Genomic DNA, 23,774 nt, shown 5'->3' with positions numbered 1-23,774 from the left:
ATGTTTTTTAATGTCACAATATTTAGACTGAAAGTCCATATTATTGCCAATATGTAAAATTTGGGAGATAGCACATGACAACCTGTGTTTCCATGAATTGGAAGATGTGGAAATCCTGGTCTAGCATTTCCACATGACAGCTGGCTGCAGCTGAGTGGCGGTCACTCCTTTCTAAAAGAGAACTGTAGCACCAGGCAGGGAGGTCACAGCTTCCACTATTTTCTGCTGACTAACATCTGGCCTTCTTCACTCATTGGTAGTAAGGGCCTTACCCTACTGGCATTTGAGTTTGTGAGCCCAGGCTTAAGGTATGACCACACAAGTGCAAGGCTGAAGTAGAATAGGGAAAAGATCTCTAGAAGAGATGGGACCAAGGAACTGAGAGGCAAGAGCATTGGATGGTCCACCCACATGGATGTTGAAATCATTCAAACTTATGCCAGGGGCCGGGTGCGGTGGCTCACGCCTGTCATCCCAGCACTTTGGGAGGCCGAGGCAGGTGGATCACGATGTCAGGAGATCGAGACCATCCTGGCTAACACGGTGAAACCCCGTCTCTACCAAAAATACAAAAATTTAGCCGGGCGTGGTGGCGGGCGCCTGTAGTCCCAGCTACTCGGGAGGCTGAGGCAAGAGAATGGCGTGAACTCGGGAGGCGGAGCTTGCAGTGAACCGAGATCGGGCCACTGCAGTCCGGCCTGGGCGACAGACCGAGACTCCGTATAAAAAAAAAAAAAAAAAAAAAAAAAAAAAAAAAAAAAAAATTATGCCAGGAATAAAAGTGGAGAGGAAGGCAGTAAACGACAATAAAGAAGAGGGGAAAGGGGTAGGTAATATCCTTTAAGGGCATAAACTTCAGGGCAGCCAGTTTTTAGTTTTTTTGGTTGTTTGGTTTGGTTTGGGCATGAGAAAGAGCAAGGAATGGTTTAGAAGGGGCAGGACCAACAAGGAAGAAACTTACCCCAACCTCTGGCCTTTAGACATGTGGGGTGCAAGAGATAAAACACCTCCTGTCGAGGGCTGCCGAGGGCAGCATTGGGGCACTGAGGGCTGCCGAGGGCAGCTGAATTGGGGGACAGTCCAGCTTCAAGCAAAGATAGGAGCTGATGAGAATGTTCCAACAAAATGCTAAGGATGTAGAGTGGCTTGCTGTTTGCAGAAATGGCATTCCAGAGGGCACAAAGATAGGTTTGGAAAAGATGGAAACTGGATCACTTTAACCAGAGGTGAACAGAGTAGTAAGTATGGATGTTACTAGCTGACTGGAGGGGCTTTGACTCTTATTGGTGGCCACTGGGGTAAACAAGGATATGAGGTGTGATGGCATTAGCCACAGCACCTCTTAGAGCTGTGCTTTATAACACACTGTTGTGATCTATTAAAGAGTCAAAAAATAGGCCAGGCATGGTGGCTCACGCCTGTAATCCCAGCACTTTGGGAGGCCGAGGCAGGGGATCATGAGGTCAGGAGTTCAAGACCAGCTTGGCCAATATGGTGAAACCCCGTCTCTACTAAAAATACAAAAATTAGCTGGGCGTGGTGGCACACACCTGTAATCCCAGCTACTTAGGAGGCTGAGGCACGAGAATCCCTTGAACCTGGGAGATGGAGGTTGCAGTGAGCCAAGATCATGCCACTGCACTCCAGCCTGGGCGACAGAGTGAGACTCCGTCTCAAAAAAAAAAAATTATATATATATATATGAGATGAGTTATGATTAACATTTAAAACAATTGTGATTCACATTTAAAAAAATTAAGTAGAAGAGAACAGAAAAGTTCAACCCAGGTAGTAAGGTAAAATATTGTTTTCAGAAGCTTTTGCTTCAGTTGTGTGTGTATGTGTGTGTGTGTCTGTATGTGTCTGTGTGTACGCCTGTATGTGTCTGTGTGTACTGTGCCACTATTTAACATGTACTTCTGGCCAGACACGGTGGCTCGCACCTGTAATCCCAGCACTTTGGGAGGCCGAGGCAGGCGCATCACTTGAGGTCAGGAGTTCGAGACCAGCCTGGCCAACATGGTGAAACCCTGTTTCTACTAATAATACAAAAATTAGCCGGGCATGGTGGTGGGCCCCTGTAATCCCAGCTACTTGGGAGGCTGAGGCAGGAGAATCGCTTGAGCCAAGGAAACAGAGGTTGCAGTGAGCCAAGATCACGCCACTGCACTCAAGCCTGGTTGACAGAGCAAGACTCCATCTAAAATAAAATAAAATAAAATATACTTCTAACTGTGCGTGGTAGTCAAAATAGGTGGAAGGACCTTGTTTTTGAGGAAGGTGGAGCAACAGGCTCAGGTGCTATAACCCTTGAGGTTGTATTCACTGGGAGGCAGGTTGGAAAAACACTACCTTGGACCTTGCATAGTGCTAATAGCAGCTCCCAGATTTTCCTTTGAAGCATTGACTATCATCTGAGAACTAATAGCGAATTTTTATTTCTTTGACTACATAAAATGATGTCAATTTTCCAGCTGTAATATTTATCTACATTGCACGCAAAACTCTGTTCTTTAGAAAAATGATATGCCTTATGACAAGCCATGAAGTCTTTCACTTTATATTAACATCCTGTCTCAAGTTCAACAAATATTTATTGGTTGCTTATGATACACCAGGCACTGTTCTGGGTGCAGGAGATAAAGGAGTGAACAAAACTGATAAAGCCATTTTTTCTTGGTGGGAAGTTTTTCTTCTTACCAATTTAATCTCTTTGCTTGTTATACTTCTATTTGATTTTCTGTTTCTTCTTGAGTCAATTTCAGTAGTTTGGTCTTTCTAGAAAGTTTTCTAATTCACGTAGGTAGGTCCTTCCCTCCTTCCCTCCCTCCCTTCCTTCTTTTCTTTCTTTCCCTCCTTCCCTCCTTTCTCTCTTTTTTCTTTCTTTCTTTTTTCTTTTCTTTCTTTCTTTCTTGCTTTCTTTCTTTCTCTCTCTCTCTTTTTTTTTTTTGACAGAGTCTTGCTCTATCACCCAGGCTAAAGTATAGTGGTGCAATCTTAACTCACTGCAACCTCCACCTCCTGGGCTTAAGTGATCTTCCCACCTCAGCCTGCCGAGTAGCTGGGACAACATAATTACCCATAGTATACTCCTTATAATCACTTTTGTTTCTGCAAGTTTGGTAGTAATGTCCCCTCTTTCAGTCCAAATTTAGTAATTTGAGTTCTGTCTCTCACTTGGTCAGTCTAGCTGAAGGTTTGTCATCTTTATTGATATTTAATACTTCCTAAGAACCAACTTTTGGTTTTGCTGATTTTCTCTGTTTTTTTAATTCATCATTTCATTTATTTCTACTCTTAATCCTTATTATTTCCTTCCTTTTCCTTGCTTTGAGTTTATTCTGCTCCTCTTTCTAGTTGCTCAAAGTGGAAGATTAGGTTATACATTTATTTAAGATCCATTTTACCAATCTCTGTCTTTTGATGGGAATGCTTAGTACATTTACCTTTAATGTAATTAGTGGTAAGGTAGAATTTATGTCTGCCATTTTGCTATTTGCTTTCTATATGTCTTATATCTTGTTTTGTTCTATTCTTCTGTTACTGTTTTCTTTTGTGCTATATATTCTCTACTGTATCATTTTAATTTCTTTGTTATTTCTTGTATAACATTTTGAAAAAATCATTTTCTTAATAGTCATCCCGGGGATTACAATTAGCTTCTTAACTTAAAATAACCTAAGTAGTATTAATACTAACTTAATTTCTTTTTTTTTCCTTTTTTCAAGACAGGGTCTCCTGCTGTTGCCCAGCCTGGAGTACAATGGCACAATCATGGTTCACTGCAGCCTCCATCTCCCAGGCTCAAGAGATCCTCCTACCTCAGCCTCCCAAGTACCTGGGACTACAGGCACGTGCCACCATGCCTGGCTAATTATTTATTTATTTATTTATTTATTTTTCTAGAGATGAAGTCCCACTGTGTTGCCCAGGCTGGTCTCGAATTCCTGGGCTCAAGCAATTCTCCCACCTAGGCCTCCCAAAGTGCTGGGATTATAGGCATGAGCTACCGTGTCTTGCCTTAATCTCTCTCTCTTTTTTTTTTTTTTTTTTTTTTTTGAGATGGAGTCTTGCTCTGTCGCCTAGGCTGGAGTGCAGTGGTGAGATCTCAGCTCACTGCAAGCTCCACCTCCCGGGTTCACACCATTCTCCTGCCTCAGCCTCCCAAGTAGCTGGGACTACAGGCGCCCACCACCAGGCCCTGCTAATTTTTTGTATTTTTAGTAGAGACGCAGTTTCATTGTGTTAGCCAGGATGGTCTTGATCTCCTGACCTCATGACCCACCCGCCTTGGCCTCCCAAAGTGCTGGGATTACAAGCGTGAGCCACCGCACCCAGCCGACTTGCCTTAATTTCAATAGCATGCCAAAACTATGCTCTAGAATACATCCACTCTGTCCCTCTTATCTTTGTAATATGATTGTCAAACAAATTGTATGTTTATACATTAAAAGCCTATCGACACAGCTCATAACCATTGTTTTATGCAGTTGTGTTTTAAATCAGAGTGTTCAAACACATTTTTTAATTTAAAATTTTTTAATTTTAAAAATTAAAATAATTTTTTATACTCAATTGTGTAGTTATCAGAACCACTGCTCTTATTTTCTTTATATGGATTTAAATTTCTAATATTCTTTCATTTCAGCCTGCCAGGTTCCCTTTGGTAATAGTGCATGTCTGCTAGTGATGATTTCATTCACTTTCTGTTTACCTGGAATGCCATAATTTCTCTTTCATTTTTGAAGGATATTTTTCCTTCCACCCTTTAAATATGATGTCTTCCCACTACCTTCTTACCTTCATGATTTATGATGAGAAGTCAGCTATTAAGCTTATTGAGGATCCTTTGTGTGTGATGAATTGTTTTTCTTTTGCTGCTTTCAAAATTTTCTCATCATCTTTGGCTTTCAACAGTTTGACTATTATGTGTCTAGGTCACTACTTCAAGTTTTTTGAGCTCCTTGGATGGCAGATTACTGTTTTTCATAAAGTCTGGGAAGCCTATTTCTTCAAATATTCTTTGTATTCCTTTCTCTCTATCCTTTCCTTCTGGGACTTTATGTGCATGTTAATATACACATAAACTCATGGTTTCCCATAAGTCTTTGAGAATTTGTTCATTTTCTTCATTCTTTTTTCTTTCTGTTTCTCAGCCTGGATAATTTCAATTGAGCTATCTCCAAGTTCACTCCCTTTTGCTTCTACCAGTTCATATATGTTGTTATTGAGCTCCTCTAGAGAATTTTTTCATCTCACTCTTTGTACTTTTCAACTCCAGAGTTTCTATTTTTTAAAACTTCTGTTTATTGATATTATCTATTTAGTAAGACATCATTCTCACATTTTCCTTTAGTTCTTTAGACATGGTTTCCTTTAGTTCTGTGAACATATTCATAATGGCTGATTTAAAGTCTTTGTTCAGTAAGTCCAATGCCTGGGGTTCCTCAGGAATGGTTTCTATTAACTGCTTTTTCCTGCATATAGGCCATAATTTTGTTTCTTTGGATGTTGTGAATTTTTTTGTTGAGATCTGGACGTTTTGAGCAATGTAATGTGGCAACTCTAGAAATCATATCCCCTCCTCTCCACTGAGGTTTGTTGCTGGTTTAGTGACTTTGCTGGACTAATCTATAAAGTCTGTATTGTTTGTTGTGTGCAGCCATTAGAGTCTCTGCTTGGATAGTTTAGTGCTTAGCTAATGATTGAATGGATATTTTCTTAAATGCTTTGAACCAATAAATCCCCTAGCTTTTGCTGAGAGGCTGTGTGTGCTGGGGCATGCCTTGCACATTGTGGTAGGTAGTTTACGATTCTTCCTTAGCCTTTATTTTCTGCATTGTACTGAAACTCAAGGTCAGACAGAGGTGAGAGATTAGAGTCTTCTTAGGTGTTTTTTGGGTGTGTTCACAGTCCTGCATGTACATGCATGTCCTGCATGAAATTCTGGATTCCTAGGTATATGTCAGAGCTTTTCAAGGAACTATATGGACTCTTATTGCCCATTTTTTTTTAACTTTTTTGGTTAGCCTCTTGTTAGTACCAAACAGTTTCACCACCGCAGGTATCTGTGATGTTAAACAGTTGCAACTGATTGTTTTCAACAAATGCACTAGGGATAGGGCTGTTTGCACAGAGAAAGTTCTGAACCAGGTCAAATAAAGACAAACCCTGAGAATGGAACTTTTCAAGGTGCTTCCAGACAGGTCAAATAATGACAGTTTACTTAGTATGGGGCTTTTGAGAAGATCTAAACCTATTCTGCCCCATCCAGTGGCTGCTGGATGGTTTTCAAAGCTACTGTAGTTGTGAGGCTGTTGGCTTACTAGGCTACTGTAGAGCTGGAGAGAAGTAGTTGAGAATTGGGCAGATCAAAATGCCCTAAAGCTCACTGTACTCACCAAGATTCAGTAATTTTTCTTGAATAAATACTCCTTGGATTGTTGTGTTTGGTTAATTTCTGGAGTTGGTTTTAACTATTTTTGCCAGTGTGCTCCCTTTTATGGAGAAGCAGATTTTCTACCACTCTAGAAGTGCTTCTCCCAGATTTATTTTTATTGCTTATTATCCTGAATAGGTCCCTCAGCTTCCAGGTGCCTAAATCTTTGAGCACAGTGTAGTATTTTCGTCAAATATCTTACAATTATTATGACAAAGTAATGCAAAAGGCCAAACATACATTTGGCATGGTGAGTATTTAAAAACAGGCCTTGATGTTTCTTAAAAGTTCTGCTCCAAGGATGTCCTCTCCCCAGGGGGGTATACAACCGAAGTGTCAAAAACCTGCCAATTCCTCATTTTATGTAAGAGCTAAAATTTCTGGGTAAATGAAAGTGAAATATTTAGACCTGCTTTCCTACCTAAGTGACTGTGAAATCATGTTGGGAACCCAAACCCCAGGAAGATTGTGTTGTTTTAATCTTACGTGCTAATTAATTTGAAGATGAAGTATTTAAATAGAGGTGCAGGAGGGATAAACTGTGGAGGGAGGGGGTTAACACTTCTGCCTGGTGGATGCATAGGCGCTTATTATTGGTACTCTTCATATATACTATATATACACACATATATATAGTATGCATATATCCAAATAGGCATCCTTTGCTTTGCAGGTTCAGATATGGCTGATGTCAGCTATTTAGTTAAATAACACCAGTATCTCAACAATATGGTTGAAATTTTAGTTACTGGATGGGGCATGGTGGCTCATGCCTATAATTGCAGCACTTTGAAAGGCTGAGGTGGGAGGATCACTTGAGCCCAGGAGTTTAAGACTAGCTTGGGCAACATAGTGAGATCCCGTCTCTTCAAAAAATAAAAATACAAAAATTAGCCAGGCTTAGTGGTATGTGCCTGTAGTTCCAGCTATTTGGGAGGCCCAGGTGGGAAGATCGCTTGAGCCTGGGAGGTAGAGGCTCTAGTGAGCCATGATTGTGCCACTGCACTGCAGCCTGGGCAACAGCATGAGATCCTGTCTCAAAAACAAAACAAAGCAAAAACAAAAAAACAAATTTCAGTTATCATGCCATTTTAGCTGTGAACAAACATAGTACAATCTTTGCTTCTAGCTCTTTAGTCCACAAAACCCTATGTAAACAATAGATGTCCATAACAACCAGTGACCAATCACAGCAGTTCTTTCAAAATCTGTCAGTGACGGGTCATTGCACTGTTAGTTTAGGCACTGGCAGCAAAGTGTGCAATTGTGTTGCTTCCTTTTCTCCAAGTGTTAAACTCACACAGCATTGTATAAAAATGAATAATTGAAAGGGAATTGGTCAACAAAGATGAAAGTGCAGCAAAGAAATAAAAAAATGGTAAAGATGGAATTGAAGTGAAATTCAAATTGAATGCAAATGAAGTACTATAGAAGAAATAGACAACTGTGGGAGTGCTGACTTTCCAGAGACTAGATATGCAGTCAGTGAAACTTACTCAAAGCACACTGAATGAGGAAAATGGCTGTGACAAAAAGGATGAGGATGTCCCGGAGGAAATGAGGTCCACAAAAACATTTTACATTAAAGGAACTCTCTTGAGACATTGCATGGCATTGGAAGTGCAAAGGATAAAATACTTGCGTGTAATCCAAATGTGATGTTTTGCTAAGGTACAGAAAAGGTGGTATATAAGAGTTACACTAGAAGAAGACAAGCACTGTTCAAGTTATTCTTAATAAGCTTTATTTTTACAAACACATAAAACACTTTAATTCTCAATGTTTGAATGTTTTAAACTGATTTTTTTTTCATTTCCATATACAGGGTATTTGTAACCATCAGTTAAGCGAGTTTTGAATGGTTCTTTTGTTGTTGTTTGTTCTTTCCAAGACAAGGACTTGCTCTGTCACCCAGGCTGGAGTGCTGTGGTGCGACCTTGGCTCACTGCAACCTCGGCTTCCCGGGCTCAAGTGATTCTCCCCCCTCATCCTCCTGAGAAGCTGGGACTACAGGTGCACACCACCACGCCTGGCTAATTTTTTTTTTTTTTTATTTTGTAGAGACCGGGTCTCACTGTGTTGCCCAGGGCTGGTCTCGAACTCCTGGGCTCATGCCATCTTCCCGTCTGGGCCTCCCAAAGTGCTGGGATTACAGGCGTGAGCCACCGTGCCCGGACTGCTTTGAATGTTTTGAGAAAAACTGTTTAAAGTCGTGAAACAATCTTAATTTTTCCCAGTGATTATTAAGGTAGTTTTGCATGGTTCAGTCATTTCCAGCGTCCAGAATTACCGTGCAAGCGAGGACTGCATGCGCGTGTAGTACGTATTCGCCATATGCATTATATGTCAATGTGATGTCAACCACTTTGGGATAGAACACATCAATTGATAGTTACAAACCAACAGGCAGTGTCTCGTTTTTGTTGTTGTTGTTTGTTTGTTTGTTTGTTTTAATCCGCGCTGGAAGTGTGCTGTTGGGATTCTCTTTGGGTGCTAACGGTTGAGAAGGAGCTCCTGCCAGCCGCTGAAAACACCGCGGCACGCGGGCGCAGGGCCTGGGCAGGGCGGCCGGCGCGCAGGTGGCCCGGCCTCGCCCAGCGGCTCCGGAGCGGGGGCCAAGCCAGCCCGGCCTCCCGCGAGACCCGCACCCGCCCACCGGAGCGCGCCGCCGGGCCACGGCCTGCAGGGGTGGAAGGGGCGGCGGCGGCGGGAGCTGCGGGCCACGCACGGCGGCGGCGGCGGGAGCGGCCGGGCACGCACGGCGACGGCGGCGGCGGGAGCGGGAGCCCGGGCCACGCACGGCCGCAGCTGCGGGTGCGGCGGGCGCGGGAGCGGTGGGAGCTGTGGTGGCGGCGGATGGCCCAGAGCTGATCTATGCGGCGCCTGGAGGGGCTGTGTCTGCGGCGGCGGCGGAGGCGGCGGGGCCCTGCCCGCGAGCGGAGCGGGGACAAGATGAAGTACCAGAAATACCTGACGGTGCTGCAGATGGCCATCGGCGTCACCCCCTCCAACCGCGGCAGCCTCCTGCCGCTCAAGAGGAAGCTGTGGTGAGGCGGCCGCGCGGGCGCGGAGCCCCAGCCGGGCTAGGCGCGGAGCGGGGCGGGGGCCGGAGTGGGAGAGCGAGCGGGGGCCGGGGCGGTCGGGCGGGGGGCGAGGCCGCGACTGTCGGGCCCGACGGGACGCGGGGCGCGCCGCGCGGGGCGCAGCAGCCAAGGCCGAGCCCAGGGCCGAGCGCCGCCTTGTACCGCGTGCCCGCTGACTGGTTCCGCCGAGACCCTCGCTGTGCCCGCGGCGCGTAGGGCGACGGGGAGCGGCTGGGACGCCTGGCACCCGCACCCGGGCGTCGGCCTCCCGCCTCTGTCTGTCCTTTCTGCTCCATTACGGCGGGTTCTGGCTCAGAATTTCCAGCCAGGCTCTCGCGGAGACAGCAGAGAATTCATTGGTATCACGGTGTGCGTTTTCAGTTATTTTCCAAAAATTCGTCTGCTGCTGAGTGCATAGTAGAGGACGAGCAAGGCAAGGGGAATAAGTTGGGAAATTATTATTGCATTGTCAGGGACTGTATTCCACCTGCATGCGTTCCAGTTCCTCCGACCTGGAAACTGTTACTGAGGTAATGAGGAAAAAACACCCTTAAAGAAAAATGTCTGGACCTTACTGGTTTACGTTGCTGATTATCTACAGGATTGTATATTGCATTTTATTAATAATAATCCGTAATCCATGCGGAATCCCAGGAGCCACCTAGGTATTCCACTGGCTTGAGATTTAGGATTAAGATTCTTTTGCAAAAGAAATAACCTAGTAAAGGGAAGATGACTACAGAAAAAAGATGCCAGTTATGGCATTGGTCATTTTAATTTTAAAATTAGTGGTCAGTGTAGTTCATAAAGGTTTTATTCAATTCAATTGAACACAGTCTAATTTAATCCTAAGGTTGTAGAGAAAGGAGATGAGGCTGCTTTTAGGTAATGAGGAAAGTAATTCCTGCTGTATAAGACAGTGTGAAAGAGTGATCCTTACCAAAAAAGTATATAGCGTGATCAGCCAAGAAAAAGATGGGTTAAGAAAAAGAATCCTAAAAGTGGAGAATTTTGAAGGTAAGACAAATATGGACAGCAAAGTTCAGAATTCAGTTGTGCCACTTACTGTGTGACCTTAAGTTCCTGGAGTGTCTGTTTCTTCCTCTGTAAAGTGAGAATCTTGTTATCTCCCTCATGGGGATATACACAGATCAACTCTGATAATGAATACAAAGGTGTCTACCACTGTGCTTGGCTTAATAATAGGTGCTTAGTAAATGTTAGTGTCTTTCTGCCCCCACCAATTTGTTTTTTTTTTTAATAAATTTATTCTGCAAAAGATACTTTAATGTGCCGGGTATAGTGGCTCACACCTGTAATCCCAGCACTATGGGAGGTCGAGGCAGGCGTATCGCCTGAGGTCTGGAGTTCAAGACCAGCCTGACCAACATGGTGAAACCCCGTCTCTACTAAATAAACAAACAAATAAACCAAAAAAATACAAAATTACCCGGGCATGGTGGTGTGTGGCTGTAATCTCAGCTACTTGGGAGGCTGAGGCAGGAGAATCGCTTGAACCCGGGAGGCAGAGGTTGCAGTGAGCCAAGGTCATGCCACTGCACTCCAGCCTGGGCGAGAGTGAGACTCCTATTTCAAAAAAAAAAAAAAGATATTTTAATGTGATGAACAGCAAGTGACAACACTTAGAAGACAAGGTTAGCCGCAGTTCAATTAAAACATGTCCGTGGGAGATGTTAGCAAATAAATGAAGACTGTCACTACAGTGAAGGAAGAAGGGGTAACATTTGAAGATCGCTTCTCAGATTGATGGTATATGGGGGTATGGGAAATATCAGCACCAGCAGTCATATCTCCCATTTTGCTTTTCTCCTGAGCCCTTATCAATAACTAACACATTGTTTATTTTACTTATTTTTCATATATATTCCCCTTCTCCTCACTAAAATGTAAGTTGCATGAGGGAGGGCTTTTGTTTGTTTCATCCATTACTGTAAAACCCCTGCAACGGATGTCTGGTACAAATGTACCAGAAAGCTTCTCAATAAATATTTGTTGAATACATGGATTCTTAATAATTTGTGATTGGGAAATAATATGTTAGGGAAATCTGTTTTCTTAATGTTCAGTTTAAAATTTTTTATTATTTATTTATTTATTTATTTTGAAACAGTTTTGCTCTTCTTGCCCAGGCTGGAGTGCAATGGCAGATCTCGGCTCATTGCAACCTCCACTCCAGGATTCAAGTGATTCTCCTGCCTCAGCCTCCTGAGTAGCTGGGATTACAGGCGCCTACCACCACACCTGGCTAATATTTTGTATTTTTAGTACAGATGGGGCTTTACCATGTTGGTCAGGCTCGTCTCAAACTCCTGACGTTAGGTGATCCACCCACCTTGGCCTTCCAAAGTGCTAGGATTACAGGTGTGAGCCACTGCGCCCGGGCCAGTTTAAAAATCAAGATGTGGGAATAATATTTGAGGAATTATTAGACATCAATATTAGCAGCATTTGGTCACAAAGTTAGGAAACTATTTTTATTCTTTTCCATCATTGGGGTTCTGCTTCTGAAAACACATTCTCTAAACACAGAATTTCTGAAGAGAGGACACAAGGAAATAAAATCCAGGTAACTATTATATCCAAGCAATTCATGTTTGAGGTAGGCAGTGAGTTAGGGCCAGGAATAAAAACCATCTTACTAAGAGGCGGCCTGGAAAAGGCAAGGGGCTTTTGTTGAGCTTTTCCATGATCTTAGATAATCATTTCTTAATTTCCACTCGTTGTTAACTTGCAAACATTCATCTGATTCTACAGCGGCAAAGGGAAGGGTATGCTCTATGAAGACTCTGGAGTGAGTGGCTCTTTTAAACAGAGATGTAGAATACTTCATATTCTTAAGTTGGAGAACATTGTGCCGCCAGATTTATTTTTCTCTTATACGCTTTGGATTTATTTTTTAGATAATGTTTCATTTTGCTAGTTTCATAGCAACCGCACATGGAGCATTGGCAACATAAGGTACCATCATATGTCTAGAAGATAGTAGGATGTAGGTCCTGACTCTAGAGTGGTGGGTGGAAACCAATAGCAGACATCAACAATGCTTGTAAGACTTTGGAATGCACCAGCTTGTGCCTGTTTACAAATGTGAGGGCCTGACGTGGTGGCTCATACCTGTAATCCCAGCACTGTGAGAGACCAAGATGGGTGGATCACTTGAGGTCAGGAGGTCGAGACCGGCCTGGTCAATATGGTGAAACCCTGTCTCTACTAAAAATATATAAAAATTAGCCAGGCATGGTGGTGTGTGCGTGTAATTCCAGCTACTCAAGAGGCTGAGGCAGGAGAATCGCTTGAACCTAGGAGGCGGAGGTTGCAGTGAGCTGAGATTGTACCATTGCACTCCAGCCTGGGTGACAGAGCAAGACTCTATCTCAAAATAAATAAATAAATAAATAAATAAATAAATGTGAAGATGTATTATGAAAACTGGTCAAGGCATATGTGAAGATTTATATGAAGATATTTATATATCTGTGTTACTCTGTCTTTATTGCAGTCTATATGGAAAGGCTTCTGCCAGTGTAAAGGGCAGGGTTGCCTGCCTTATTCCCACACTTCCATCTCGCTTGGGCATTTGTGCCTGTCAGTTTTTCTTTGTGCAATATCTCCTGTCTTTCTGATTGGCTCTACAAATCTCATAAGGAGAATTATATTTGCAGACCAACTTAGGTGGAAACTAAAGCAGACAGTCAGACCCACATCAGTGGAGCCTGTAGGAACTCTCTTCTCCTCATCCCCTTCTTCAAGAAATTTAGGAAGCAGGAGCGTTTGCAGTATTTGGTTCTGAATCATTACTTAGGAACACAGAACAAAGCCTGGTTACCTCTACCTGAGGTAGGTATAAGTTTGCAGAGCCTGCTGGCTTCCTTTGGGGGACCTCCTGGAATTGCCAGCAATGAAAAGAAGCAGTGGGGCTTTGTGTTTTCAGGGGCTGCTGTAACAGATCACATAAACTTGGTGGCTGAAAACAACAGAAATTTATTTTCTCAGTTATGGAGGCTAGAAGTCCAAAATCAAGGTGTTGGCAGGGTCACACTCCCTCAAATGCTCTAGGGGAGGATCCTTCCTTGCCTCTTTCGAACATTCTTTGTGGCTGCATCAATCCATTCTCTGCTTCTGTCTTCACATGACCTTCTCTGTGTCTCTGTGTCTCTGTGTCTTCTCCTCTCTCTCTTTTTTTTAAAAGACTGAAACTTTTAATTTTTAATTTGTTTCAAATTATAAACTAGGAACTCATAAAATAAATGCTCCATTTTATAATATGATATATACATATGCAGACAGATTCTTCTGCAGGCCATATTAGAATCTCCACTGCAACTAAAACAGCTCTCCTCTGACATCCTTGAGTCTTACTTCCTTATTCCTCTGTCTCTTATAAGGACACTTGTCATTGGATTTAGGGCCCACCTGGATGATCCAGGATGATCTCATCTGGAGATCTTTAATTACATCAGCAAAGACTTTGTTTCTAAACATGGTAACATTCTAAGTAAGGTGACATTTATGCTGCTGTTCTGCAGGTATGAGGCACAAATAATAGTTACTCCTTTTTAATGTAAAATGTGAAAAATATTTTCATAATTTATTGCTATCAGCAGTCTTGAGTTTTGCACTAAGTGCTTTAAGAGTATTTACAGTGGGCTGGGCACAGTGGCTCACACCTGTAATCCCAACACTTTGGAAGGCTGAGGCGGGCAGATTACAAGGTCAAGAGATCGAGACCATCCTGGCCAACATGGTGAAACCCTGTCTCTACTAAAAATACAAAAATTAGCTGGGCGTGATGGTGCGTGCCTGTAGTCCCAGCTGCTCGGGAGGCTGAGACAGAAGAATCGCTTGAACCCAGGAGGTGGAGGTTGCAGTGAGCCGAGATCATGCCACTGCACCCCAGCCTGGCGACAGAGCGAGACTCAGTCTCAAAAAAAAAAAAGTATTTACAGTGATCTTAGGGAGAAAAGGGGGTGTGATTTCATTTTCTTTATACTCTAAAAACATTTCCCCAGTTATTTGATTCAGTGATATTTAAGGCCATGCACTATCAGTATATTCATTCAAGTAGTCATCTAATAATCAGATTCCAAAAACAATAAGAGTTGCTATTCATTGAGCTATTACTTGCTGCACTCTATATTAGTGCTTTCCAAGTATCTTGTCATTATTTAACTTATAGCACCCCTATGAGGTAGGTGCTGTATTTTCTCGGTTTTACAAATTAGGTCATTGACTTGCTCAGACTCATACAATTGATCAAGGTTTAAAAGACAATTGATCAGTGAGATGACAGTCTAGAAGGAGAGAATAACTGAGAACAGGTAGTAAAATGACTGGTAATTGCCCAATAGAAAGTTGTTTCTCCAAGGGTGGTCCCCCGGCCCACTCATGGATCACTGAGGTCCTCCTGTTGGGACGCGAAGGGCTCCAATACCCAAGTCCTTTCATAATTTTTTCTTTTTTTGAGACGAAGTTTCACTCTTGTTGCCCAGGCTGGAGTGCAATGGCGCAATCTCAGCTCACTGCAACCTCCATCTCCCGGGTGCAAGTGATTCTTCTGCCTCAGCCTCCTAAGTAGCTGGGATTACAGGCGCCCACCACCACACCTGGCTAATTTTTTATATTTTTAGTAGAGACGGGGTTTCACCATGTTGGCCAGGCTGGTCTTGAACTCCTGACCTTCAGGTGATCCACCCACCTTGGCCTCCCAAAGTGCTGGGATAACAGGCGTGAGCCACTGTGCCCAGCCCATAATTTTTTAAATGACCTAATTATTGGCAGTTGTGCACATTATTTTTTCTAAGTTCATCAGATGACTATTTACTGTTAACCTATTGCATGAAGTTATTAAGCTTTCTGAAGTCCAATGCTTATAAACAAAAATTAGCATTTTACTAGCTTTTCCTGAAGTGTCCTTCAGGATTTAACATCCTTTTAAAGCCAGCTGCCCTTCTGTACTTAGCAGTGTCTCACAGCTCCTTGGCTCACACTGTTGTTTGGAATTCCCCTCAAGTGGAGGAAGGATGCTTTGCTGTCACTCATTAGCATTCTCTTGAGTTGGCTGTGGCTGTCAGTTGCTGGTATCTTAAAACGAATATCTTGTAGAAGGATTATTAGATGTTACTTTGTTGATAGATTTGTCCTTGTGTGACTGCTTTGTTTTTACCATCTTGATTATTTTTGCCCGATTCTGTGTTATTATTGAGTTCTTTTCCACTGGAAATTAGAAATGGGTGGTGTAGATGAGCTTGGGAGTTGTCTTAGAATGGTCAGAAATATTTGTAGCCAGAGCTCCTGAGTTGGAAACAAAAGGAATGAATATCTGAGGCTCCCTGGGAACATTGGGCTTTCAAGGATGGGGAGTAGAAAAGCATTCCAGCAGAGGGAAGGGTGTGGGAGGGATGGTTGCAGAATGTCAAGAAGTTGTGCTGCACTGTGGTGCAAGTATTTTGGACTAGTGAAAATTTGTATCTCTGTCAGATTTAAATGACTTTGCTAAGGACCGAGTCCCATGTCAAAGATGTAGCAGTCCACATTTGGCCTGTAGCCAGCAGAGCGCCCAACAGAGCTTTGTAGGTGTGACATAATGGGTGGAGTTGGATTGGTGTATATCTTTCTCCTGCATGTCCTTGACCAGGGAAGATACATTCAAGGAACAAGAACTAAATGTTAACAGTTTTTTGGGTTGTTAATAATATTGGGGCAGGTGCTGGCTATCACCCAAATGAGGGTCTGTCTAGGAAGCTGTGCTGGAGCAGGCCACACTGGTCTGCAAGCCTCTGAGGGGATGCTTCCTCTCTTACCTCAGGAGCTATGATGGTGGAGGCTGCAGTGCAGACCAGACCTGTTCTAGCAGTGTCAGGTGAAGAGAAGGGAAATGGGCAGATCAAGTGGGGGACTGCCTCCAGGGGCCAGGCCTGTGGTCTGTGTTCATCCGGTAGGGGTAGGAAGTGGAACGAGAGGGTGGGCCCTGGACTTCAGCGTTTGATGCATATCAGCCATGCCCACAAGTAAAGCACACTCTCACGAGGGAAGTTACAAAGCAGGTGGAGAGAGGCAGAAGTTTTCTCCCCACCTTCCCTCTAGGGAGGATAAAATGGAATTAAGAATTAGGAAAAGTAAAACCTCATTGTAAGCTAAATATTGATTTCCCTACATCAGTTCCCAACTTTATTTCCCTGTCATAAAGGGCCATTCCCCTAAATATGCGGGGAATAATCCCCGAAGTCTGAGTTACTCAGCTCAGATCTGCACCATCAGGGCTGGGGAAGAGTGGTACCAGGGGATTAAAAGAATTTATATTCCACGTCAAATGGAACTGTCCTTGGTGGGCTCTTTGTATAGCTCTTCTCACCTGAGTTACAGGTACGCAGCTGTGTTCTTGTGAGTGTCCAGAAAACAATGAAACACACACATGCCCCTCCCCAAGACAAATATTTTTAAAGACAGTAATAAACAAAAGAGAAGCAACATCTAAAATTCACCTATTCCTACAAGAGCACTTCTACTTACACCAGAGTTAATATTCTGCATTATTATCTAGATCAGTGTTTTTTCTTTTCTTTATTCCACACCAAACAAAGGGGGGTCATTATTGAGCCATATGCCTTTTAACAGTTTACCTCAGCTTCCCAAAGATCTGGTCAAAGCTTTAAAGTTCCTGAAGTTACTCTGTAGAAGCCTGGTTAAATTCTTAGACAAGGTACCATCTTCCTGTGGAGTCCGTGGGCAGGGTAGGTCCAGAGCTGATTTTCACCTGGTATACACCACTTTAGCGCTACTGATTATTACTTTTTTTTTTTTTTTTTTTTTTTTGAGACATGGTCTCACTCCATTGCCCAGACTGGAGTGCAGTAGTATGATCACCATTTGCTGCAACCTCGACGTCCTGGCCTTAGGTGATCTTCCCACCTCAGAGTCCCAAGTAGTTGGGACCCATAGGCATGTGCAATCCCGCCTGGCGACTTTTTTTGTATTTTTTGTAGAGACGGGATCTCTCTATGTTGCCCAAGCTGGTCTCAAACTTCTGGGCTCAAGAGATCCTCATGTCTCGGCCTCCCAAAGTGCTGATATTACAGGCATGTTTTTATTATGATCCTGGTAGGGAGGGCAGTGGATCTATTCTTCTAGTTATGTTTATGATCATTTTATTTTTCTGTTTTACTTCGTCACTGGATTTAGTATTACATTGAGTTAACCCTGGTAAATTTCTTGACTATCTGCCATTTATAAAATTTGGTAGATATAAATTTTTATTACAGGCTCTTTTAGGCTTCTAGATTTGGCATAAAGGGAGAATAGTGATGCCTTTCTAAGTCAGATGAGAGAAAAACTTACGAAGAACACTAGACAGATTTATTTATTTATATTAAATGTTTGCATTAATTTTCTAAAATATGATCACACCTACCAGCGCTATCAAAATAAAGTGAGAGAGAAATGAGAAGTTGATTTGTATTTACTTTTATAACTCTATTTTTCTTTCCCATATGTCCTCTTTTGAATAAAGTTCATTGTTTTCATGGAAGCTTTTACCCTGTGGAGAAGAGAACAAAGCTGTACAATGTTTCTTTTTATCCTAAGAATCATGAAAGTGGCATCAGTAAAATTTTACTTTGGGAGGCCAATTGAAAGGAAGACGCCCTAGAAATTCAATGAAAGAAGAAAATTAATTTTTAAAGCTACGACAAAATTAATAATAGTCTGAGTAAACAATAAAGAATGTCATCAGTGGACCCGTATTTTTGAGGACTCTTTGAAATGTAACTAGTAGGTAGGGATAGATCTGTTGAGAGAAAACGTTGCAGTTGTCTGGAGCACTGGGGTCAGAGAGGCAGGGCTGTCCTAGAGGTAGCTACTGACTTGCAAGAGAAGCTGCCTCACAGACCTGGCAGCGTATCCCATCTCTCTGCCAGAGTTCCTGAAGGCAGGCCACAGTAGTCGCAGTGGGGAAATGGATGTTTTCCAATACAAATGTAAGTAGACATTAAAAATCACCAAACAATTCAAGAAAGCCAGTACCCAGAGAATTACCAAATTAAAACACAGAACTAACTCCTGAGAAAATAGAAAAACATTAGATGGTGATTTTCAGAAGAAAAAAAGGTTATTTTTGGAAAGATGCATGAGAATATTGCATTAATTAAAAAAATACTAGATACAGGCCAGGCGTGGTAGCTCACACCTGTAATCCCAGCACTTTGGAAGGCTGATGGTGGGCAGATCACGAGGTCAGGAGATGGAGACCATCGTGGCTAACATGGTGAAACCCCGTCTCTACTAAAAATACAGAAAATTAGTCAGGTGTGGTGATGAGCGCCTGTAGTCCCAGCTGCCCGGGAGGCTGAGGCAGGAGAATGGCGTGAACCCAGGAGACGGAGCTTGCAGTGACGTGAGATCGCGCCGCTGCACTCCAGCCTGGGAGGCACAGCGAGACTCCGACTCAAAAAAAACAAAAAACAACAACAAAAAAAAAACTAGCTACTTTAGAAATTTAGAATTTACTGATTCATAGAAAAGAGAATGGCTGAATTCACAAAACCAAAAAGCAAGTTTGCAATCTGGAGAAGTAAGTTAAAGAATCACAAAAGAGCAAAGAGATCAAAAGTATGAACAAGAAGCTAGGAAACCTGAACACTATTTCTAAGGGAAGTTGGGGCTTTTTGTAGGGATGTGGAGTTGCTGGGAAAGAGGGGGAATGAAGACGTGCTAATGTCACTTCTTGTTTAGGAGGAGGTGAGCATACTCATGAGCCCTAGGTGTTGATAGGAAAATATGAGTTTATGTGTGTGTGTGTGTGTACATATACGTGTGTGATGGATACATATATCAAGATGTTAATGTACATGTGTGTATATAGCTAACTAGAGTTAGAGTTTCCCTAATAAGATGTATAACTTTCAAACTACTGAATGGAAAGGGAAAAAGGTCTTAGGGTGCTTGAGGACAAAGTAAACTCAATCATATTAATAAGGCAGAAACTTAAGAAGAAAGCATTAAACACAAAACAAGATGGCAGGAATAGATCTAAACATATGAGTAAAAACAATAAATTTGAATGGATTAAGTTTCTCTTAACAGACATTAACCCTCAGATTGGGTAAAGAAAGAAAAAAATCCAGCTACATGCTACTTATCCAGAGTTAAAGATACAACTTAAAAAAAAAAAAAACTAAAAAGAGAGAGAGACTTCGAACACTTGAAAATACAAACACAAGGTAAATCAGGAAATGGTTAATATAAAAATGTAGATGGGGAAAATTATCATCAGACAAAATGGCATTTAAGGTAAAATCTTTAATTGCCATAGTCTTTTTATATGATAAAAGATTAAATCCCTAAGAAGATATGTGTCATAAACATCAGACATCTAATAAAAAACAATTGAAATATAAAAAGCAAAAACTAAAAGACATAGATTAATTGACAAGTCCATGTTCATGGTGGGAAATCCTACAATAGTCCTTTATACAGAATCAGCAGTTCAACAGACAAAAATATAATGAAGGACATGGAGAAGTTGAGTGATAAAAATAATAAAGTGATAAAGTTGCCCTTGTATTTAAGGACTCCCCCAAATGGGTATTCTCATATACTGTTGATGGAAGTGTAAATTTGTAAAGCTTTTTGGAAAGGTATTACCTATCAGCATGGAGGAAACTCCCATCTCTGACTCTGCCTTTCTACTTTGAGCAATCTTTCCTAACTAAATAATGCATTTGTACCCAAAGATGTTGCCAAGGATGTTCATTGCTGTATGGTTTGGTAACAAACATAGGAAAACAAACTAAATGCCCGTTAGTAGGGGAATAGTTGAACAAATTATATTACGTCTATGTTATGGGATACCATTTAGCCATTAAAAAGAGTGAAATAGTTCTGTATGAATTATTATGGGAAGAACGTTAAGATATATTAAGTGAAAAATGTAAGGTGCAGGACAATACACACAATTTGGTAAAAAAATTGAAAAGGAAATAAACACATCTGTATATAAGCATGAGCATTTGTCTGGGAGATTATACAATACAAACAACTGTTAATAGTGGTTGATTTTGGAAAAGGGGAGTTTGGGATGAGGGAGAAAAGGGCAGCTTTTACTTTCCATTTTTATATCTTTTTATACCCTTCAAATGTTTTAACTCTATGGATGTATTACTTTTATTCTAAACTGTAGCCATATCTAGTCTATCTTATGATATTTACTGTGTCTGTATGTATATGTATGAACATGTATTCCAGTGTGCACTTTATAGATGGCTTATACTATTTGCTACTTCTTGTTGTCTGTGTTTTCATGTTTCTATAATTATGCTGAATTAAGTGTGTGCTATCATGTTTAGATTTATGTTATTTTCATGCTTAACAAAACCATGCTGAACAGTATCTGTGATGGACACAATGATAGCTCACTTGTACTGGGTGTGCTAGGCACCGGACTGAGTGTTGAATAAATAACTGCCCAGAAGGAAGCAGATGCCCCTAAGTTACCTAGAAAACTTCAGTCTAATATTAATGGCTTCTTCAATAGTTGTAGAATTGATATTTAATGAATCTTTTTTAAAAAAAAACCTTATAAATGAGACAGGGTCTTACTCTTATCTCTCAGGCTGGAGTGCAGTGGTGGCTCACTGTAGCCTTGACCTCCCAGGCTCAAGCAATCCTCCCACCTCAGCCTTCCAAGCAGCTGGGACCACAGACATGCACCACCAGGACAGGCTAATTTTTTTATTTGTGTGTGTATATGTAGAGGCAGGGTCTCCCTGTATTGCCCAGGCTGGGCTCGAACCCCTGGGCTCAAGTGATCCTCCTGCCTTGGCCACTGAAAGTACTGAGATTACAAGGTGTGAGCCACCACCCACAGCCTAATAAATCTTAATGTTGTACTATTTGAATCCTGTCAAGATGTCTAAACTAGCTAAGAAATAGTTAGAAAGGGTATCTGATAGAATGTAGCTCTGCTGTGGTTCTTAGCTTTTTGGCTGGAAAAAGGAGTGTGACATTTCCAAAGCTACCTTTGAGTAAATGCTTCCCTCAAACTTGAGAAATGTGTTCACCTGTAAACCTGCCTTTTTAAGAATTTTTTTCTTTCTTGCAGGGTAACGCCATCCTCTGAAAATCCTAATGGTGCTACTTCTAGTGTCAGCCAAGGAAAACCCTCTTTAAGACGAATTAAAGGGAGATTACACAGAAGCAAAAGCCTTGATAGCATGGATTTCTGTGAGCTCACTGTAAGTGGACTGATCAATGCTTTTCTCATTTTTCCAAAGAGTATGAAAGTTTTTATTTTATTATTTTCATAAAAATGCAGCAGACTTATTTTGTGGCAGGCATTTTTAAATTTTAGAAATGGTTCACCCAACAGGTTACCAACCAGAATGTTTTCTTAACTAGCATGGATATGATAACATTGGTAAAATGGTTCATAATGATGATTCTGATCTAAATATGAAGATAGAGAAATGCTTCCTGACCTCTACAAGAAAAACTGATTTAAGTTCGATAGAGTATTAATGTGAATATCTTATAAAATCACAAATCCACATGTTAATATAAGTAGAGACTTAAGTGTCTGATTAACCCCAAACACCCAGCTTCCTGGTAGTGCCAGACAATAATTACTCTGATATTATTAGTACGGATCCCAATTCAGTTAATGATGGTGCTTTCTTTCTATTCTTTTTTTTTTTTTTTTTTTTTTAAAGAGCCAGGGTCTCCTTCTGTTGCCCTGACTGGAGTGCAGTGGTGTAGTCATGGCTCACTGCAGCCTTGAACACCTGGGCTCATGTGATCCTCCCACATCAGCCTCCCAAGTAGTTGGGACTATAGGCGTGTGCCACTATGCCTGGCTAGTTTTTTAATATTTTGTAGAGATGGGGTCTCACTATGTTGCCCTGGCTGGTCTTGAACTCCTGGCACTTTCTTTTTATTCTAAGTGATTACGTTAATGGTCATATTTTTTTCAAGGCCAAGTGACAGGTTCTTATTTCTCATATGGAAATGTGGTAAATTCATGCATGTTTTTGGAGGAACACTGGCACTTTCAGGCCCCACTTGAATAAAAAAGATACTGTAATGCCATAAAGCAAATACTAGAATTTTCTTTGCTGTAAAAAGGTTTTATTTCAATTGGTGTATCATAAGGTTCAATGGCAAATTAATGAATGTTTAGGTTATTTGGTAGACCTGATATGTTCATTTCTGTCCTTTGAGTTTTGAAAAATTTTGAATGATAAAGGTACCATTGGCCATTGTTTCAAAAAATGACATCAAAGTATGAAACTAAATTCTGTCTTTTTCATCTCTTATCTATAACTACTGAAAATAAAAGCTCAGTAAATGTGAATACTCTATTATTATTATTATTATTTTTCTGAGATGGAGTCTTGCTCTGTTGCCCAGGCTAGAGTGCAGTGGCACGATCTCGGCTCACTGCAACCTCTGCTTCCCGGGTTCAAGCAATTCTCCTGCCTCAGCCTCCTGAGTAGCTGGGATTACAGGCGCCCGCCACCACACCTGGGTAATTTTTTGTATTTTTAGTAGAGACAGGGTTTCACCATCTTGGCCAGGCTGGTCTCAAACTACTGACCTTGTGATCCACCCGCCTCGGCCTCCTAAATTGCTGGGATTACAGGCGTGAGCCACCGTGCCCGGCCAATACTCTATTTTTTTTACATTTATTTTAATTTGTTTACATTTATTTTACATGTATTTTTACATTTTTACTAAAATAATTTTATTCAAGCATTTTACTTTAAAATGTTCTTGAGTGCTTTTATGACACAAGACATAAATAGGTAAAATGTGACCTACCGGAAGACATTTAAGCAAGAACAGAAAAAGAATAAAAAGACAGTAAATTCTTGCTGAGTAGAACTAACAGTTAAGGTGACTAAAGAAAATATAAATGTACTTCAAAATGAAGTGAATTGCTTTTCAAAAGTGAAACATTGAATTAATCAGGAAACAAATTTAAATTATTTGTTGGAATATAAAAATGGAAATTTAAATTTTATCAGCTTTTTTCTATTGTGCAAAACATTGTCATTACTGAAGCATAATCATATAACTAATTAATTTTACATGTCATAAAATATATTTATTTGCATAAACAGAATCATTCTGGTTGGTGGAGAGGTTATAATGTTTCTAGAATGTAGCAGACAAAAAGCTTTACAGAGAAAAAGATGGCCTTCAGTTTTCCACAAATAGAAATGACAAATAGAGCCATGTTT

At 41.4% G+C, this 23,774-nt stretch overlaps 1 protein-coding gene across 7 annotated transcripts in view; it reads left to right on the top strand.

Annotated features, from left to right (window-relative positions):
* Positions 1–9,103: 9,103 nt before the first annotated feature.
* The window catches only part of TJP1 (tight junction protein 1), a 268,566-nt gene continuing 253,895 nt past the window's right edge, over positions 9,104–23,774 (top strand). For 4 of the 7 annotated variants that reach the window (XM_009428690.4, XM_024349006.2, XM_009428689.4 and 1 more), the window contains exons 1-2: positions 9,249–9,486; positions 21,638–21,770. In XM_009428690.4, coding sequence (XP_009426965.3) covers positions 9,314–9,486; positions 21,638–21,770 — 306 coding nt within the window. In that variant the 5' untranslated portion in view covers positions 9,249–9,313. Of the gene's footprint in view, positions 9,487–9,779; positions 10,053–21,637; positions 21,771–23,774 lie in introns of those variants that run through there. The other 3 variants (XM_009428686.4, XM_009428684.4, XM_016927841.3) reach the window with 2 other exon arrangements.

This window comes from Pan troglodytes, chromosome 16, assembly GCF_028858775.2.
Source record: "Pan troglodytes isolate AG18354 chromosome 16, NHGRI_mPanTro3-v2.0_pri, whole genome shotgun sequence".
Taxonomy (NCBI): domain Eukaryota; kingdom Metazoa; phylum Chordata; class Mammalia; order Primates; family Hominidae; genus Pan; species Pan troglodytes.
Note: the sequence above shows the minus strand (reverse complement) of the source record. Positions and strands in the feature narration are given on the sequence as shown.